Source organism: Hemiscyllium ocellatum, chromosome 6, assembly GCF_020745735.1.
Source record: "Hemiscyllium ocellatum isolate sHemOce1 chromosome 6, sHemOce1.pat.X.cur, whole genome shotgun sequence".
Taxonomy (NCBI): Eukaryota; Metazoa; Chordata; class Chondrichthyes; order Orectolobiformes; family Hemiscylliidae; genus Hemiscyllium; species Hemiscyllium ocellatum.
This window is the reverse complement of record NC_083406.1, coordinates 106670340-106685567: the sequence shown is the minus strand read 5'-3', so window position 1 is coordinate 106685567 and position 15228 is coordinate 106670340. Positions and strand designations below refer to the sequence as shown.

At 44.0% G+C, this 15228-nt stretch overlaps 1 protein-coding gene across 2 annotated transcripts in view; it reads right to left on the bottom strand.

Annotated features, from left to right (window-relative positions):
* LOC132816854 (gamma-aminobutyric acid receptor subunit gamma-3) overlaps nt 1–14616 on the bottom strand; it is a 605764-nt gene extending 591148 nt beyond the window's left edge. For both annotated transcript variants that reach the window (XM_060826837.1, XM_060826836.1), the window contains exons 1-2: nt 14564–14616; nt 12633–12781 (exon numbers count right to left, since the gene is read on the bottom strand). In XM_060826837.1, the coding sequence (XP_060682820.1) occupies nt 12633–12781; nt 14564–14616 (202 nt within the window). The remainder of the gene's footprint in view (nt 1–12632; nt 12782–14563) is intronic.
* Nucleotides 14617–15228: the final 612 nt, after the last annotated feature.

Genomic DNA, 15228 nt, shown 5'->3' with positions numbered 1-15228 from the left:
CCATCACCCAGTCAATCAAATTCATTTGCGTGATCATCTCCTGAAGTTAGGACATATCACACCTACATTGTCTTGGGGAATCACTGGGTCAGGAAATCGTCTGCATAGCAATTCCCCAGGATTAGGGGATTTACATTTGCATTATCTCGGAGGATAATCTCATCCTAACATTGTACCTGGGGTCACATGTGACTGAGAAGGAGTGGCTAGGGGTTGTCTTGAGTGGCATGTGACTGTGGGGGAGCAGCCAGAGTATCTGTGAGCATGATCACCTGACCTGTATAAAGGGGATGTGTTTCCTTTGTTCAGGGCCTCACTTTGACTCGACTTCGCATGCCTGCAATGAGGATCAAATGGGGCCACGTAGCTTGTATAAGCTTTAATAAACTTTAACTGTTTGCAGAGGTTGGTTGTGCGAACTGCATCTCACGTGTGAAACCTCAGGAAAAGAACCTAACACAAACTCTTCAAATGTCATACTGAGTACACTAACACAAAATGTACATTCAACAATTGAGAACGTAATAGTCTATTTATCATTTTTCTCATATTTATAAAAGTGTTATCACATAGAGTCTTTGTAATATTTGGCTTTTTATGTAACAATTGTGGGACAGCCTGATGGCTCAGTGGTTAGCACTGCTGCCTCACAGTGCCAGGGACCCAGGTTCAATTCCAGCCTCAGGCAACTGACTGTGTAGAATTTGCAATTCTTCCCATGTCTGTGTGGGTTTCTTCCAGTTGCTCCCGTTTCCTCCTACAGTCACAAAGATGTTCAGGTGATATGGATTGGTCATTCTAAATTGCCCATAGTGTCCAGGGATGTGTAGGCTGGACTATTAGGCACAGAAAATAGAGGGATATGGTAGGAGGATGTGTCTGGGTAGGATGCTCTTCAGAGGATCAGTGTGGATTTGTTGGGCTGAAAGGCCTGATCCCACATTATAGGGATTCTATGATTAAATCTACTCTGGTGGTCAACAAAAAGGTATGAGTGTTTAGATTTTCATGTTTTATTTTCAGTGAGCAGTGAAATGCATAATACTAAATCAACCAACTCCCCCTCCAAGATGTGAGAACTGTAGGTTGGATTATCACAAGAGGGACATCTATTCAGTTTGTATTATTGTGGGTGAGCAATTAGGATTGTTTATACTTACTTTTTGCACAGTAGAATCCTACAGAATTCCAAAATGCCAGGGCAGGGAGGGATGAGTGACATAGGACATCCAAAGCTGGAGTTGAATGTTCTGGGTGCATGGATTTGAATCTCAGCTTGGCACATATTGAAATTTAATTCTATAAAAGCTGGAATTAGGAACTAGACTAATGGTGACAACGTGGGCATTATTAACTGCTGTTAAAAAAAAACAACTGGTTCACTCACATCCCTAAGGTAAGGAAACCTGTTGTCCTTACCTGTCCTGACCTATGTGTGATTCAGACCCACAGCAATGGGACTGACTTTTTACTGGTGCCTGCAATGGCCTATCAGTTAGTTATATTAAAACTACGATAATGTCTAAAGAAAGGTAAAATATTGGAAAGACTTCCTGGCATTAACTGAGACCAGGAAATGACAATGGCAAACACGAACTCTGTCGACCCTGCAAAGTTCTTTTTGCCCATCTAAGTGGTTAGTGCTAAAATTAGGAGAGCGATCTATCTCACAGACTCGTCCGCATCGGCCTACTCATGGAATCATAATATGTAGATAACAACCCAGTCAGTACCATCACATTCCTTGGCCATGTCCTGTTCTACTGGCAGGACAAGCTCACCAGATGTGATGGCACAATGGTAGAAGAGACTTTCCCTGGGAATACTGGCTTCAGACCCTGTGTAATCTCATGATATCAGGTCAAACATTGACAAAGAGATCCCCTGCCAATTACCATGTACAGTACCACAACACCACACCCATGCCCCTGATTCCCATCCATGTCTTCCATGTTGAACAGCACTTGGAGGAAGCACTGAATGTATTATGGGTGGAGTCTTCAATGTCTACCACCAGAGCTGGCTTGACAGCACCATTACTAACCGAGCTGTTCAGTCCTAAAGGACATACCTGTTCGCCTGAGCCTGCAGCCCATGGTGAGGAAAACAACAAAGGGCAAAATCTATTTCCCCTCATCATCAACAATCTACCTGTTGCCATGTTAACTATCCAAAACAGCCCCAGCCTATTCAGCCTCTCCCTATAGCTCAAACCCTCCAACCCAGGCAACATCCTTGTAAATCTTTTCTGAACCGTTTCAAGTTTCACAATAGCAGGGAGACCAGAATGGCAGTTTTCCAAAAGTGCCCTAACCAATGTCCTAAGGAGCCGCAACATGACCTCCTTCAAACAGATTTAAGACTGGGCGTCGATGCTGCGCTGTGGACCAGCAGCAGCAGAATCCAGCCTCTCTCTTACACTACAATTACTACTGGACTTAAGAGATCAATCCTGGTTAATTAAGAGTGCAGGAGGGCATGTCTGAAGCATTACCAAGCATACATAAAAATAACATATCAACCTGGTCAACTTACAACATGAGAACCGTAAGCTCCATATGTGCAGGTAGGAGAGAATACATCAGAGTGAGGCACAGCCTGAGTGAATGTGTATCTCTGGGAATTTGGAACACTGTGGGAATTTATTGCACAAGGGAAGAGGAGTTTTTTTTTGCTTTTCTTTGGTTCAGTTTGTCAGGTCTTTTAACAGGACAAATTGAGGCTCAAGATCAGGAGCCCAACACAAATCAAAGAGGAACAGCACATTCATAACAGCTGGTTATGTGCATATCTATGATAAACACTGAGGATGTCACCTAGAAAGGGGATGAAACGTTTGCAACAAAAACTCCCAGCTCGGCAGAACCACAACAACGAGCACCCGAGCTACAAATCTTCTCACAAACTTTGAATATCTATGATAATTTGTTTTGTAGATAAGGGAAATATTTTACAGATTAAAAAGTTAAAGACCAGTAGGAAATGCTTAAAGATAAAATTAACAGTGAATTGACTGTGTGGTAATGACCATCAATTAAAGATTAATGCTTAATATCAGTTATTTTAAAAGGTGTAGAATTGCTAAGGAATTAACTGAAGATTAACTGAAATGCAACGGGGGATGAGTAACAGTCAGAGAATGTGGAGACTAAAGTAAGTGGAGTATCAGTTTAGCCTAAGTTATGGGAAAAATCAGCTGGTAAGACTAAGTTAAGTTTTAAGTTTAAGTCTGTAAGATCATCACACAGAGAAACAGTATTAGGCCAGTCAGCCCATCAAGTCTGCTCTGTCATTTGATCATGGATGGTGGATTTCTCAACCCTAATCTCCTGCCTTTGGCCTATAAACCTTGATCCCCTCACCAATCAAAAACTTACCTATCTCTGTCTTAACTAGATGCAGTGACTTGGCCTTCACCGCCTTCTGCAGCAATGAGTTCCACAAGTAAATTACCTCAGGCTAAAGAAATTCCTCATCTCAGTTCTAACGGGAACCCCTATCCACAGCTCCTTCACTTTGAAGATGTGCCCTCAGGTCCTAGTCTCCTCTACCAGTAGAAACATCTTCTCCACATCCACTCTATCCAGGCCTCTCTGCATTCTGTCAGTTTCAAGCAGGTCCCCTCACCTTTCTAAATTCTATTGAATACAGATTTAGAGACTGTTCCTCATGTGTCAAGCCTTTCAACCCTGGTATTATTCTTGTAAATCTCCTCTGGACCCTCTCCAAGGCCAGCGCATCTTTCCTTAGATACAGGCCCCAAAATTGCTCACAATATTCCAAATGACGTCTGATCAGAAGCTTATACAGCCTCATTAGAATATCTCTGCTCTTGCATTCTAGCCCTCTTGAAATGAATGCTAACACTGAATTTGCTTCCTAACTGCCAACTGAACCTGCATGTTAACCTGAAGAGAATCCTGAACTAAGACACCCAAGTTCCTTTGTGATTTCTTAAGCCTTTCCACATTTCCAAAAGAGTCAATGCCTCTATACTTCCTGCCAAAGAGCATAACCTCACACTTTCCCACATGGTCTTCCCTTTGGCACTTCTTTGCCTACTCTCTTAGCCTGTCCAAGTCCTTCTGCTGCCTCCCTGCTTCCTCAACATAATCTGACCCTCCACCTATCTTGGTGTCATCTGACCCTCAGTTCCTTCATTCAGATCGTTAATACACAACATGAATAGCTGTGGTTCCAACACAGACCTCTCTGGAACTCTACTCATTACCAGTTGCCATCCTGAAAACATTCGCTTTATCTCATCCTCTGCCTTCTGCCAGTCAACCATTCCTAACTCACTTAGCAGCCTCCTTTGTGACATCTTGTCAAAGGCCTTCTGGAAATCCAAACAGATCATGTGCAATTGCTCTCCTTTGTCTAACTTGCTCATTACCTCCTGATAGAATTATAACAAATTATGGCCTCCCCTTGATGAAGCTGTGCTAACTCTGACCTATTTTCCATGCACTTCCAAGCACGCTGCATTCTCATCCTTAATAAATGGAGCCTAAAGTCTTACCAACAATGAAGGTCAGGCTTATTGGCCTATAACTTCCAGCCTCCCTCTTTCCTAAACAGAAATGTTACATCAGCCATTTTCCAGAGATCTGGGACCTTCCCTGACTCCAGTGATTCCTGAAACATTGCCAACAATGCTTCTACCATCTCCTCAGCTACCTCCTTCAGAGGTTTGTGATGCAGTCCATCTGGTCTGGGTGATTTTTCCACCTTCTGACCTTTCATATTCTTCAGCACCATCTCCTTAGTGATGGCCACAACAGTCACCTCTGCCCGCTGACTCTCCTGAAGCTCTGGTATGCTGCTGTATGGTGAAAACTGATACAAAGTACCTATTCAGTTCTTCCACCATTCTTTGTTAGTACTTCTCCAATCCCAGTTTTGAGCAGTTCAATATTCACTTTTGCTTCCGACCTATTATGTATCTGAAAACACCCTTTCATATCACTAGCTAGTTTGCATCCATGTCATTTTCTTCCCCTTCCCTTGTTGCCTTTAAAAGGCATCCCAATCTTTAGCTTCTCACTGATCTTCATCACACTATATGCTTTTTCTTTTCCCTTTATGCTGTCCCTGACATTCCTGATTCCTGATTCCTCACTCCTGATGAAGGGCTTTTGCCGGAAACGTTGATTATCCTGCTCCTTGGATGCTGCCTGACCAGCTGTGCTTTTTCAGTACCACACTCTCGACCCTGACTTGCCTTGTCAGCAATGATTGCCTTGTCCTTCTCTTAGTATATTTTTTCTTCCTTGAGATGAATTTCTGCTCTGCCTCTTGAGTGACCCCCAGAAACTCCTGCCATTGCTGCACCATCTTCCCTGCAAGGTTCCCCTTCCAATTAAATCTGTCAAGCTCTTCCTTGGAGGCAGGTAGTACTGAGGAAGTGGGGAGGCTACAGAAGGATCTAGACAGTTTGGGAGAGTGGTCCAAGAAGTGGCTGATGGAATTCAATGTGAGCAAATGCGAGGTCTTGCACTTTGAAAAAAAGAATACAAGCATGGACTACTGTCTAAACGGTGAGAAAATTCATAAAGCCAAAATACAAAGGGATCTGGGAATGCTAGTTGAGGATTCTCTAAAGGTGAACATGCAGGTTGAATCCGTGATTAAGAAAGCGAATGCAATGTTGTCATTTATCTCAAGAGGGTTGGAATATAAAAGCACCGCTGTGCTACTGAGACTTTATAAAGCTCTGGTTAGGCCCCATTTGGAGTACTGTGTCCAGTTTTGGTCCCCACACCTCAGGAAGGACATACTGGCACTGGAGCGTGTCCAGCGGAGATTCACACAGATGATCTCTGGAATGGTAGGTCTAACATATGAGGAATGGCTGAGGATCCTGGGATTGTATTCATTGGCGTTTAGAAGGTTTCGGGGAGATCTAATAGAAACTTACAAGATAATACATGGCTTGGAAAGGGTGGATGCTAGGAAATTGTTTCCGTTAGGCGAGGCGACTAGGACCCGTGGACACAGCCTTCGAATTCACGGGAGTAAATTCAGAACAGAAATACGGAGACATTCCTTCAGCCAGAGAGTGGTGGGCCTGTGGAATTCATTGCCGCAGAGTGCAGTGGATGCCGGGATGCTAAATGTCTCCAAGGCAGAGATTGATAAATTTTTGATGTCACAAGGAATTAAGGGCTACGGGGAGAATGCAGGTAAGTGGAGTTGAAATCCCCATCAGCCATGATTGAATGACGGAGTGGACTCGATGTGCCGAATGGCCTTACTGCCACTCCTATGTCTTATGGTCTTATGGCAGTTATCTTTTTTCAGGTGTAATTCTCATTGATCCCAGCTTCTCCCTCTCAAACTGCATGGCACCTCATGCCAGGCGAGGGCAGCCAAGTGATGTGTGTGACCTATCAAATGTGGGAAGTCATGTTTCCCACTCATGTCCAAGATAACTACATGTGCAAGAATGCTTCAAACTGCAGAAACTTTAACTCCATGTTTCAGAGCTGTGGCAGGAGACACTGTGGCACATCTGCAATGCTGAGAGTTATGTGGATGGCACAATCACGGAGGTGGTCACACCGTAGTAATGTTATGTGTATTAAGGTGAGATAGTACATGTGCATGTTAGGGTCAGTCCTGAGTGACAGGTATGATTGATAAGTGACTGAGTTATGTGTGATGAATTAAGGAGTGCATGGGACTAGTAAGTAATTTGATAGGGTGCAGGATTTGAAGATGCAATCACTGATCTTGATCTCTCCTTTATGATCCTGTGAGCTTCTACGATATTCCATTCACATCACCAGAGATAACTTTTGTTTTGGGTGGCTCTTTCAAGATCTAGCACAGATAGGATGGGTCAAATTGCCTCCTCTTGTACTGTAAAATGTTATGATTCCCCGATTAATTTCTGTAACTACTTGATCCCATTGCCTATTGATCTTACATCCAGATATATTTCCAGCCAACCATGGATAAATGCAATTTCTCTGTTCCTTCTTAACCAAGAACTCAAGGGGTGCATCCACAAACTGTACTGCCTACTCATTTTTACTTTCATGTTGTATCAGGCTGCTACATTTGGGGAAGAGGTGTACACTTTTTCCAATGTTTCTGTTAGATTTCCGGGTGGTCACCCATTCCCTTCATAGATCAGATTCATTTCTTATATGTCTGCCACCACCTGTTCCAGCCACAATTAATCCCTGCCCTTGAAGGAATGCAGGTTGGTTTTATTATTTTCCTTTTCTTTTTATTAAACAGTACAGTTTACAAACAATTAACATTAACAGCTGTATATAGAGAAACAGCATTTTACAAGGGAGAGGATTGGCAAAGCCAGATCCCCGAACCCTACAGTTCAACCAATATCCAGGGAAATGAGGACAAACCTCAAGTCCCACTTTCAAATCCCACTTTCAGTCATCACAAAAGAAGCAGTAACAAATACATACAAGGCAGTCCAATTAGATAAGAAGCAGTGCATAGAATACAGACCCCCACCCCCAGCAACCCAGCAAGCCTCCCGTCCCTCCCACTTTCCGGCCACTCTAAGGCAGCCAGCTCCTACGCACCTTCTGGCTCTCGGTCCGCCCCATGCCCCTTGCAGTTTAGTTTTAAGTGGTGTCAGCCCCTCATGATATTGGCCTTCCCATTGATTAGTCCAGCCAATCAATCCTGTGCTGCACGCTGAAACCATTGAGTAAGTAAGAGAAGGTAGCAAAGCACCACTAGTATTTCTGTCAAAAGGCATGTGTTATTCAGGCATCGAGATATCCACACCCATTTTTTAAGCAAAGTCTTCACAATCACCAATTCTAATGGATTAGATTGATTCAGTTAATTGTTGCTTATCAGCAAAGGGATCCTCTTCTACTCTCTTCTTAACATGAACCCATAAAATCATACAAATTGCACAGCCATCTGAAATTTGGGTATCAATAAACATGAGTTGACAACTTTACAAACTCTACATTGTAGTAAAATTTGATTTTATAAAAAAAAGTCAACAGTTTTAATCGAGCAGTTAGGTTGGATAGCTCCATTGACTTTACTACAAGCTGAAATAAACTAAAATTAACCAATCACAATCACTTAAAATGAAAAGTGACTTAACGTTATTTGCTACCAGACTACCAATACACTAAAACATCAATTTAAAACTATTTTATTATTCTTTTTGTGGGACATTCTTCACCATATCTAAGTGACTATCTCAATGATTCAGCAGATTTACAAACAAGTACCTAACACACAGAAAAACAGCCATTGATGGAGCCAATTGTCTAACTTCAGCTAGGTTGAAGTAGGCAGCTTCAGTATTGCTGATTTATTTGTTTATATTTGTACATGGAATGTGAGTATTGCTTGCAAAGCCAGCATTTATTGTCCATCCCTAATCATCCCAGAGATGGTAGTGCTAAGCTGTCTTTTTGCATCTCAACAGTCAATGTTGAGTAGATACTGCATGGCCCTGCTCTCTCACTGGGAAAGATGACTGGTGTGGCTCACCTGAGGGTCACTATACCTCAGGGGAGGGGAGACGCTGACAGACAGCCTCATCCAGTGTGGGAAATAAACCTATGATGTTGGCATGATTTTGCATTGCAAACCTGCCATCCAAACAACTGAGCTCACTCTCCCCTTACACACAACGCTGCTGGGAAGAGAGCTTTTGATCCAACAACAGAGAAGGAACTGTGGCAAGCTTTAAGTCAGAATGGTGTGTAGTTCGGAGAGGAACTTGCAGCAGTGTCCCCAGGCATCTGCTTCCCTTGACACGGTAGGTCATAAACATTATAGGTTGGGAATATGCTGATGGAAGAGGGTTGGTGGATTATTGCAGATCACTTTATGCAATATACACACTGCTGCCACTGTTCATCAGTGGTGGAAGGAATTAATACTGTAGGAAGTGGATGGGAGGCCAATCAAGAAGTCTGTGTTTTCCCACATAGTGTCAAGTTTGTGTGTCGCTGAAGCCGCACCCAGCCAGGTATGTGTAAAGAATCAATCACACTCGTAACTGGTGCCTTATAGATCATGTTTGGTCCAGAAAAGTGAATCATTTGCTTCATTCCTTTCTTCAGGCCCTCCCATCCCTGTGTTAATATCATGCAAACAACTTGGGCAAACAAATCCAATCAAGGGTCTTTTTGGCAGGATGTAGTGTAAATATTGTCTCTAAAATGGCATTGCATAATACAAACACCTTGATTGACAATGTATTAAGAGGCACAAGTAATTTTCTTTACAAAACACTTTCCATAATCATATGGGGAATCTGGAAATCGAAAACTTCTACAGCCCAATCAAAACAGCCTGGCAGGACATAAAGGCGTTCCCGTTTTGTGTTCTATTCAGCCTAATTTTTTTTTTCTTTACCACTCATACTGACACTAGAAAGTGAGGACTGCAGATGCTGGAGTACCAGAGTTGAAAAATGTAGCGCTGGAAAAACACAGCAGGCCAGGCAGCATCCGAGGAGCAGGAAAATCAACATTTCGGGCATAAGCCTTTCTTCAGGAAGAAGGGCTTGTGCCCGAAACATCGGTTCTCCTGATCCTCGGATGCTGCCTGGCCTGCTGTGTTTTTCCAGCACGACATTTTTCAATACTCATACTGACATCTTGTTATTTCCGTAGTAAAATGTAGAAAATACGTCAACCCCAAAAGGAGCTAAGAAGTAACATTAACTGTTTTGCTGAAATGGATTTGACAGGTTGAAAAACCTTTCAGATTATTATTTCAGGTATGAAACAATTTACCCAGGCTAACAGAAGATTGAAATAAAGCGTGAATGAATCACTAAGCTCACCCAAAAGACAGCAAGTGCACAAAATATATTTTGACAAAAAATAATTTAGCTTTATATTCCTTCAGTTCAAGCGCTGCCTTTTAAACTAGGTATTTCTTTGGATTATGTATGATTTGCAGCCATGAATACAGAATTTTATTGACATACTCAAACAACTTGAAGCAGAAGAGATGTTCATTCCACTTTTTTACACTGACATAAAGTAAGATTTGTGATTACAAATAAGAATTGTATCCTGTTGCTTTGTTGTGTCGATGTCTTCATTGGAATCACTGTCAAGATTTCACATGAGTTTTGTCTGGTTAAGCTGCTGTCATTTGAAATAATCTACATGACCCATAAATCATATATATTAAAATGCCATACCCTACATCCTGCCATGCAGCTAGTTCAGTTCAGTGCACATAATTACATAATACTTCACTTTTTTTTTGTATTGGAAGTAAATGATGCACCTTCCAATAATTAGTTTTTCTCACCCTGTCTGCATGACAATTAGGTTGTACATTTTTTTGATAAATCCAGTGAAATCTTTGCTGACAGGTGTGTGATATTGAAATACACTGAATAATGGAATTTATGTTCAGCTAAGGAGCAATAACTGATAGCTTCAGTATTTGATTAACCGAGTCCACTGAAGTCTCCCTCCTCAATCACTCTATTACCAAACTATACAAGATATGAGATTCCATGTGTAAGGCAAGTCTTTCGCAGTGTTGAATTCTAGAGATTAAATTAAAACAAAGCATTCTACAATGCAGAATTTAGTGGCTAATATATTGGATTTTCTGTTATGGTCAGATATTGGAAAGAACAACTGCATTAAGCTGTCATGTGTAACATTTGGCCTTAAGCGTCTAATAAGCATTCTTGATCATGCACTTTATGTATGACAGCAAGCTTTGCTGGTCAACATTTCAATTTCACCGTTTGTTGTAGTGTCAGTCATAACTCAGTTGGTAATCCTCACATCACTCAGTCTAAATGTTATAGGTTCCATTCTCACTATGTCCTGACCAATATTTATCCTCAGTCAACATTCACAACAACGAAAGATCTAGCCATCCTCACGGTGCCTAATGCAGGAGCTTGCTGTATACAAATTGACTGTTGCATCACCTACAGAGGGCCATTACTTTTAAGGTAATCTGTGCTGCTGCAAGGTTTTATATAAATGCAAGTCTTCCTAGTTTTGTTTCTTTTCAACCATTTGAATTTGCAATAACTTGACAACAGACCTTGATGGAAACAACCATGTCATAATGAATGTAAGTTTTTTTTAAATTGCAAAGTTCATATTAGAATTAAAAATTGAAAGAATTGCAGACAATGTAAACCTGAAACAAAAACAGAAATTGCTAGAAAAGCTCAGCAGTTCTGGCAGCACCTGTGAAGAGAAATTAGAGTTGACCTTTGGGTCCAGTGACCCTTCCTTGGAAGGAAACGTTAACTCTGATTTCTTTCCACCAATTGGAAGCAAGATTGGCTTGATGGTAGGAAGCAGAGGGTGATAACGGATGGACGCTTGTTGGACTGGTGGCCCGTGGAATATGCCTTAGGGTTGAGAGTGGGGTGCTGGAAAAGCACAGCAGGCCAGGCAGCATTTGAGGAGGAGAATTGACGTTTCAGGAACCTTCATCAGGAATGCCTCAGAGGTCTGTGCTGGGCTCATTACTGTTTGTTATCTATATCAACGATTTGGATGAGAAGGTACAAGGCATGATTAGCAAGTTTGCTGATGACACTAAAATAGGCAGCATCTTGGAGAGTGAGGAAGGTTATCAGAAATTGCAGCAGGACCTTCATCAGCTCGGCAAGTGGGCAGAGAAGTGGCAAATGGAGTTTAATAAAGGTAAGGGTGAGGTCTTGCATTTTGGAAAGTCAAACCAAGGTAGGAATTTCATGGTGAATGGTAAGGCCTTAAGAAGTGTCATGGAACAGCGGGATTTTGGAGTTCATGTTCACAGTTCTCTGAAAGTGGAGTCCCAGGTAGCAGTGAAGACGACTTTTGGCATACTGGTCTTCATCAGTCAGGACACTGAGTATCAAAGTTGGGAAGTTATGTTGCAGTTATACAGGATGTTGGTGAGGCCACCCTTGGAGTATTGTGTTCAGTTTTGGTCAGCTTGCTATAAGACATAGGTTAAACTGGAAAGAGTGTAGAAGGAATTTCCAGGGATGTTGCCTGGACTCAATGATCTGAGAGTTGTGGAGACAGGTTGGACAAGCTTTTTTTCTTTACAGCATAGGAGACTGACGGGGGACTTTATAAAGGTGTATAAGATCATGAGAGACACGGATAGGCTAAATCCACTCAGTCTTTTTCCTCGGGTTGGGGAATCGAGGAATAGAAGACATCAGTTTAAGGTGTGAGGGGAAAGAATAAAAGGGAACCTGAGGGGCAACCTTTTTACACAGAGGGTGGTACAAATATGGAATGAGCTGCCAGCGGAAAGGTTTGAGGTGGGTACATTAACAACATTTAAAAGGCATTTGACAAATACAAGGATAGGAAAGGTTTAGAAGGGTAGGGTCAAATGCAGGGAAATGAGGGTGAGTGTGGACGGTCATTTTGGTCGGTATGGACTAGTGTAGGCCAAAGGGCCTGCCTCCGATCTGTAGGCTTCTGTGATTCTAGGACTCTATGAGATGCTGCCAGACCTGTTGAGCTTTTCCAATAATTTCCATTTTTGTTTCATATTTGAATTTCTGTTTCAAAAAAAGCACAGCCTATTAAACATTTAAACATCACCTGAACACCGCGGGCCACATACAGTCAAAAGTTCCCCTGAGCCAGGACATCGCTTACGAAACACCTGCTAGTACTCACTTCCAATGTCGGGGCGAAGTTTCTTATCATACTCCTTCAGCAGGTGGTTTAAAATCTTGGTCGCGTCTCTGTCTTGCATCTTGGAAGTCAGCACCCAGGTCTGGTTGACCGTGCGATCTTCGTCCTCGCCATCGTCGATTTTTCTCGAGCTGCAAGACAGAGAAAAGGTGGTTAAAAAAAAACAATGACTGCAGATGCTGGAAACCAGATTCTGGATTAGAGTGGTGCTGGAAGAGCACAGCAGTTCAGGCAGCATCCAAGGAGCAGCGAAATCGACGTTTCGGGCAAAAGGTGGCACTGCCGTCATTACCTGCAAATTTGGCAGCAGCGTTAACCAGGGGCGTCTGCAAACTTTGCACAATTTGTCTTTCTGAGTGTGCTGGGGGCCCTCAAAGCGTGTGTGTGCATGCTGAAGGTTCAGGAGGCAGGGAACGAGCAGTTCCTGAAGTTTGATCACGGGACGACTCCAGACAGCAACAGGTACCCAAGAGAAGTGGGTCACATATCTAGGACACTCGATCAGACAGACTCAATGCCCCCTTGCATTTGCACTTGCAGTTGGCATCTGGTGTGCAACTTGCTGTGAGCTGTCATCTCCCCTTAACTCTTCCAAAAAAAAAGCGGGTTGGTGAGGCTTCCCTGTTTGTTTCTGAACATATTTAAAATGTCGACAGACCAAACTTGAACGGTTCACACCGCCTTCAATTTTGATTGTGCGGATGTCAAAAAGGAGGGGGGGGGGGTGTGGAAGGGGGAGTCATTTGCAAATAATAAATGCCCCTGCCTTTGTGCACAATGATGGGGAGGGGGGGGGAGTAATTTTGATTTCTTGATGGCGTTGCGCGCTCTGCCTGACTGGTTAAGATTGAGCTGCTCTCCAGATTAAAGGCGATGCTGCACACGCCGCACGGTTATCGGTGCCGGGCCCGGAAGGAACGAGATTCCTCCCCCTCCCCGCCATCCCCACACACAGGCCGGCTGGAAATAAAGAGAGAAGTCCCACAAAATTGTCTGCTGCTTGCAGGTAGCGCTAATCTCTCCGTGGCAATGGTGTAAATCTGCAGTCCATTGGACGCTCTTGACAAGCCGTTTTGGGGTGTCTTTCCAAATAGAGAACCTAATATCAAAATACACTCAGTGGCTGCCTATTCACTGTGCTCAGACACTCAACGGTGGGACCTGGATGGGTTCCTGCTCCCACCGCTCGGCCTCTGAAAGATTAATTTCCATCATTTCACAATGTACGATCAAATGGTGTCGATTAGATGCTCTGTTAACCCTACTCGCATTGCCTTGAGAGTCCTCCCTCAGGCACATTCACGGGAGATGTCCTCGGGATATCTGCCACCGTTTAACTATCCGGTTGAAATCACGACATGGGGCTGGAGGTGGGGGGGGGGGTGCAATTAAACACCACCCCGTCCCCCTCACCCTGTTTGACAGTGTTGAGCCCATTTCTCCCCTGAAGCGGCTGAACTCGGGAGTTCAAGGGCTGAGTCCCCCCCCCCCCCCCCCACACTCCCGTGTGTGTGTGTTTCACTTTACTGAACCCATTATCCTGACGGTGTGGGCGAGAACCGAGTTTGCACCCGCGATAGAGACACAAATAAAAATTCCCAGGAATGAGACTGTAGCCCTGCATCAGACCGTAAACTGCGACATCAGTAATAGTGCTGGGGGGGGGGGGGGGGGGAAGGAGGGGTGTTGGTGGTGGGGTGTGTGTGAGAGACCACCCATAGACCCAAAGCCACCGCTTCCCACCAGCTTCATATCTGAGCCTGTACATTTCACAACTTTTTTTTAAAAAAATTTTGGAAATAGCAAAAGGGGGAGAATATTCACAAGCAGAAACAACAGCCACTAGCCGCCCGCACAGTCAGTCAGGTAACACCGTCCCTTCTCGGGCAATAATACCAAGAACATTTGCTTACCACGCTTGGAAGACTGAGAGTAGCAACAAAGCTGCCAGTAGTTTCGTTAGCATCGTTGGGCGGGAGAGACGTGAAAAGAGAGAGCGATCCGGACAGTGGAGAGAGTGGATTTGGAGAGGAAGCTGACAGACTGAGTTTCGCTTCCCCCCCTCCCCCCCCCACCCCACCACCACCACCACCACCCCACCCTGTGTAAGCAGCGGCTGTCTCCCGGGGTCTCTCACTTCGGAACCATCAAGAGAATCGGAACAAACGAGACCGAGCGGTGCTTCCCGTGCTCAGCGATAAATCGCACATGCACCTCTGACAGGTGGGAGCGTTAGTGGCGCTCCAGCCTTTCCATCCGGCACCGAGTGGCTGACAGAGTCAACTAGCCCCTCCTCGCTCCACAAGCCCTCTCCTAACGCTCATCTGCACCTCATTCGGCTTCCCTGCACTGGGGGAGAGAGGGGCCGAGCACCGAGCTCCGGCTTCCTCCAATTCCCACTTTTCCCATTATTCCAACCGAGGGGACTCCCATTGGGTTCACTGACGTCAGGTTTCACCGCAGGATCGGGCGATTAGTTTTGAGGAGGCCAGCAGTTTCCCTGCAATCAGGGGCGAGCAAGGTACCGAGCGATCTACCTTTGAGTGCTGAAAGCACCTCGGTGCGAGGGAATACAGAT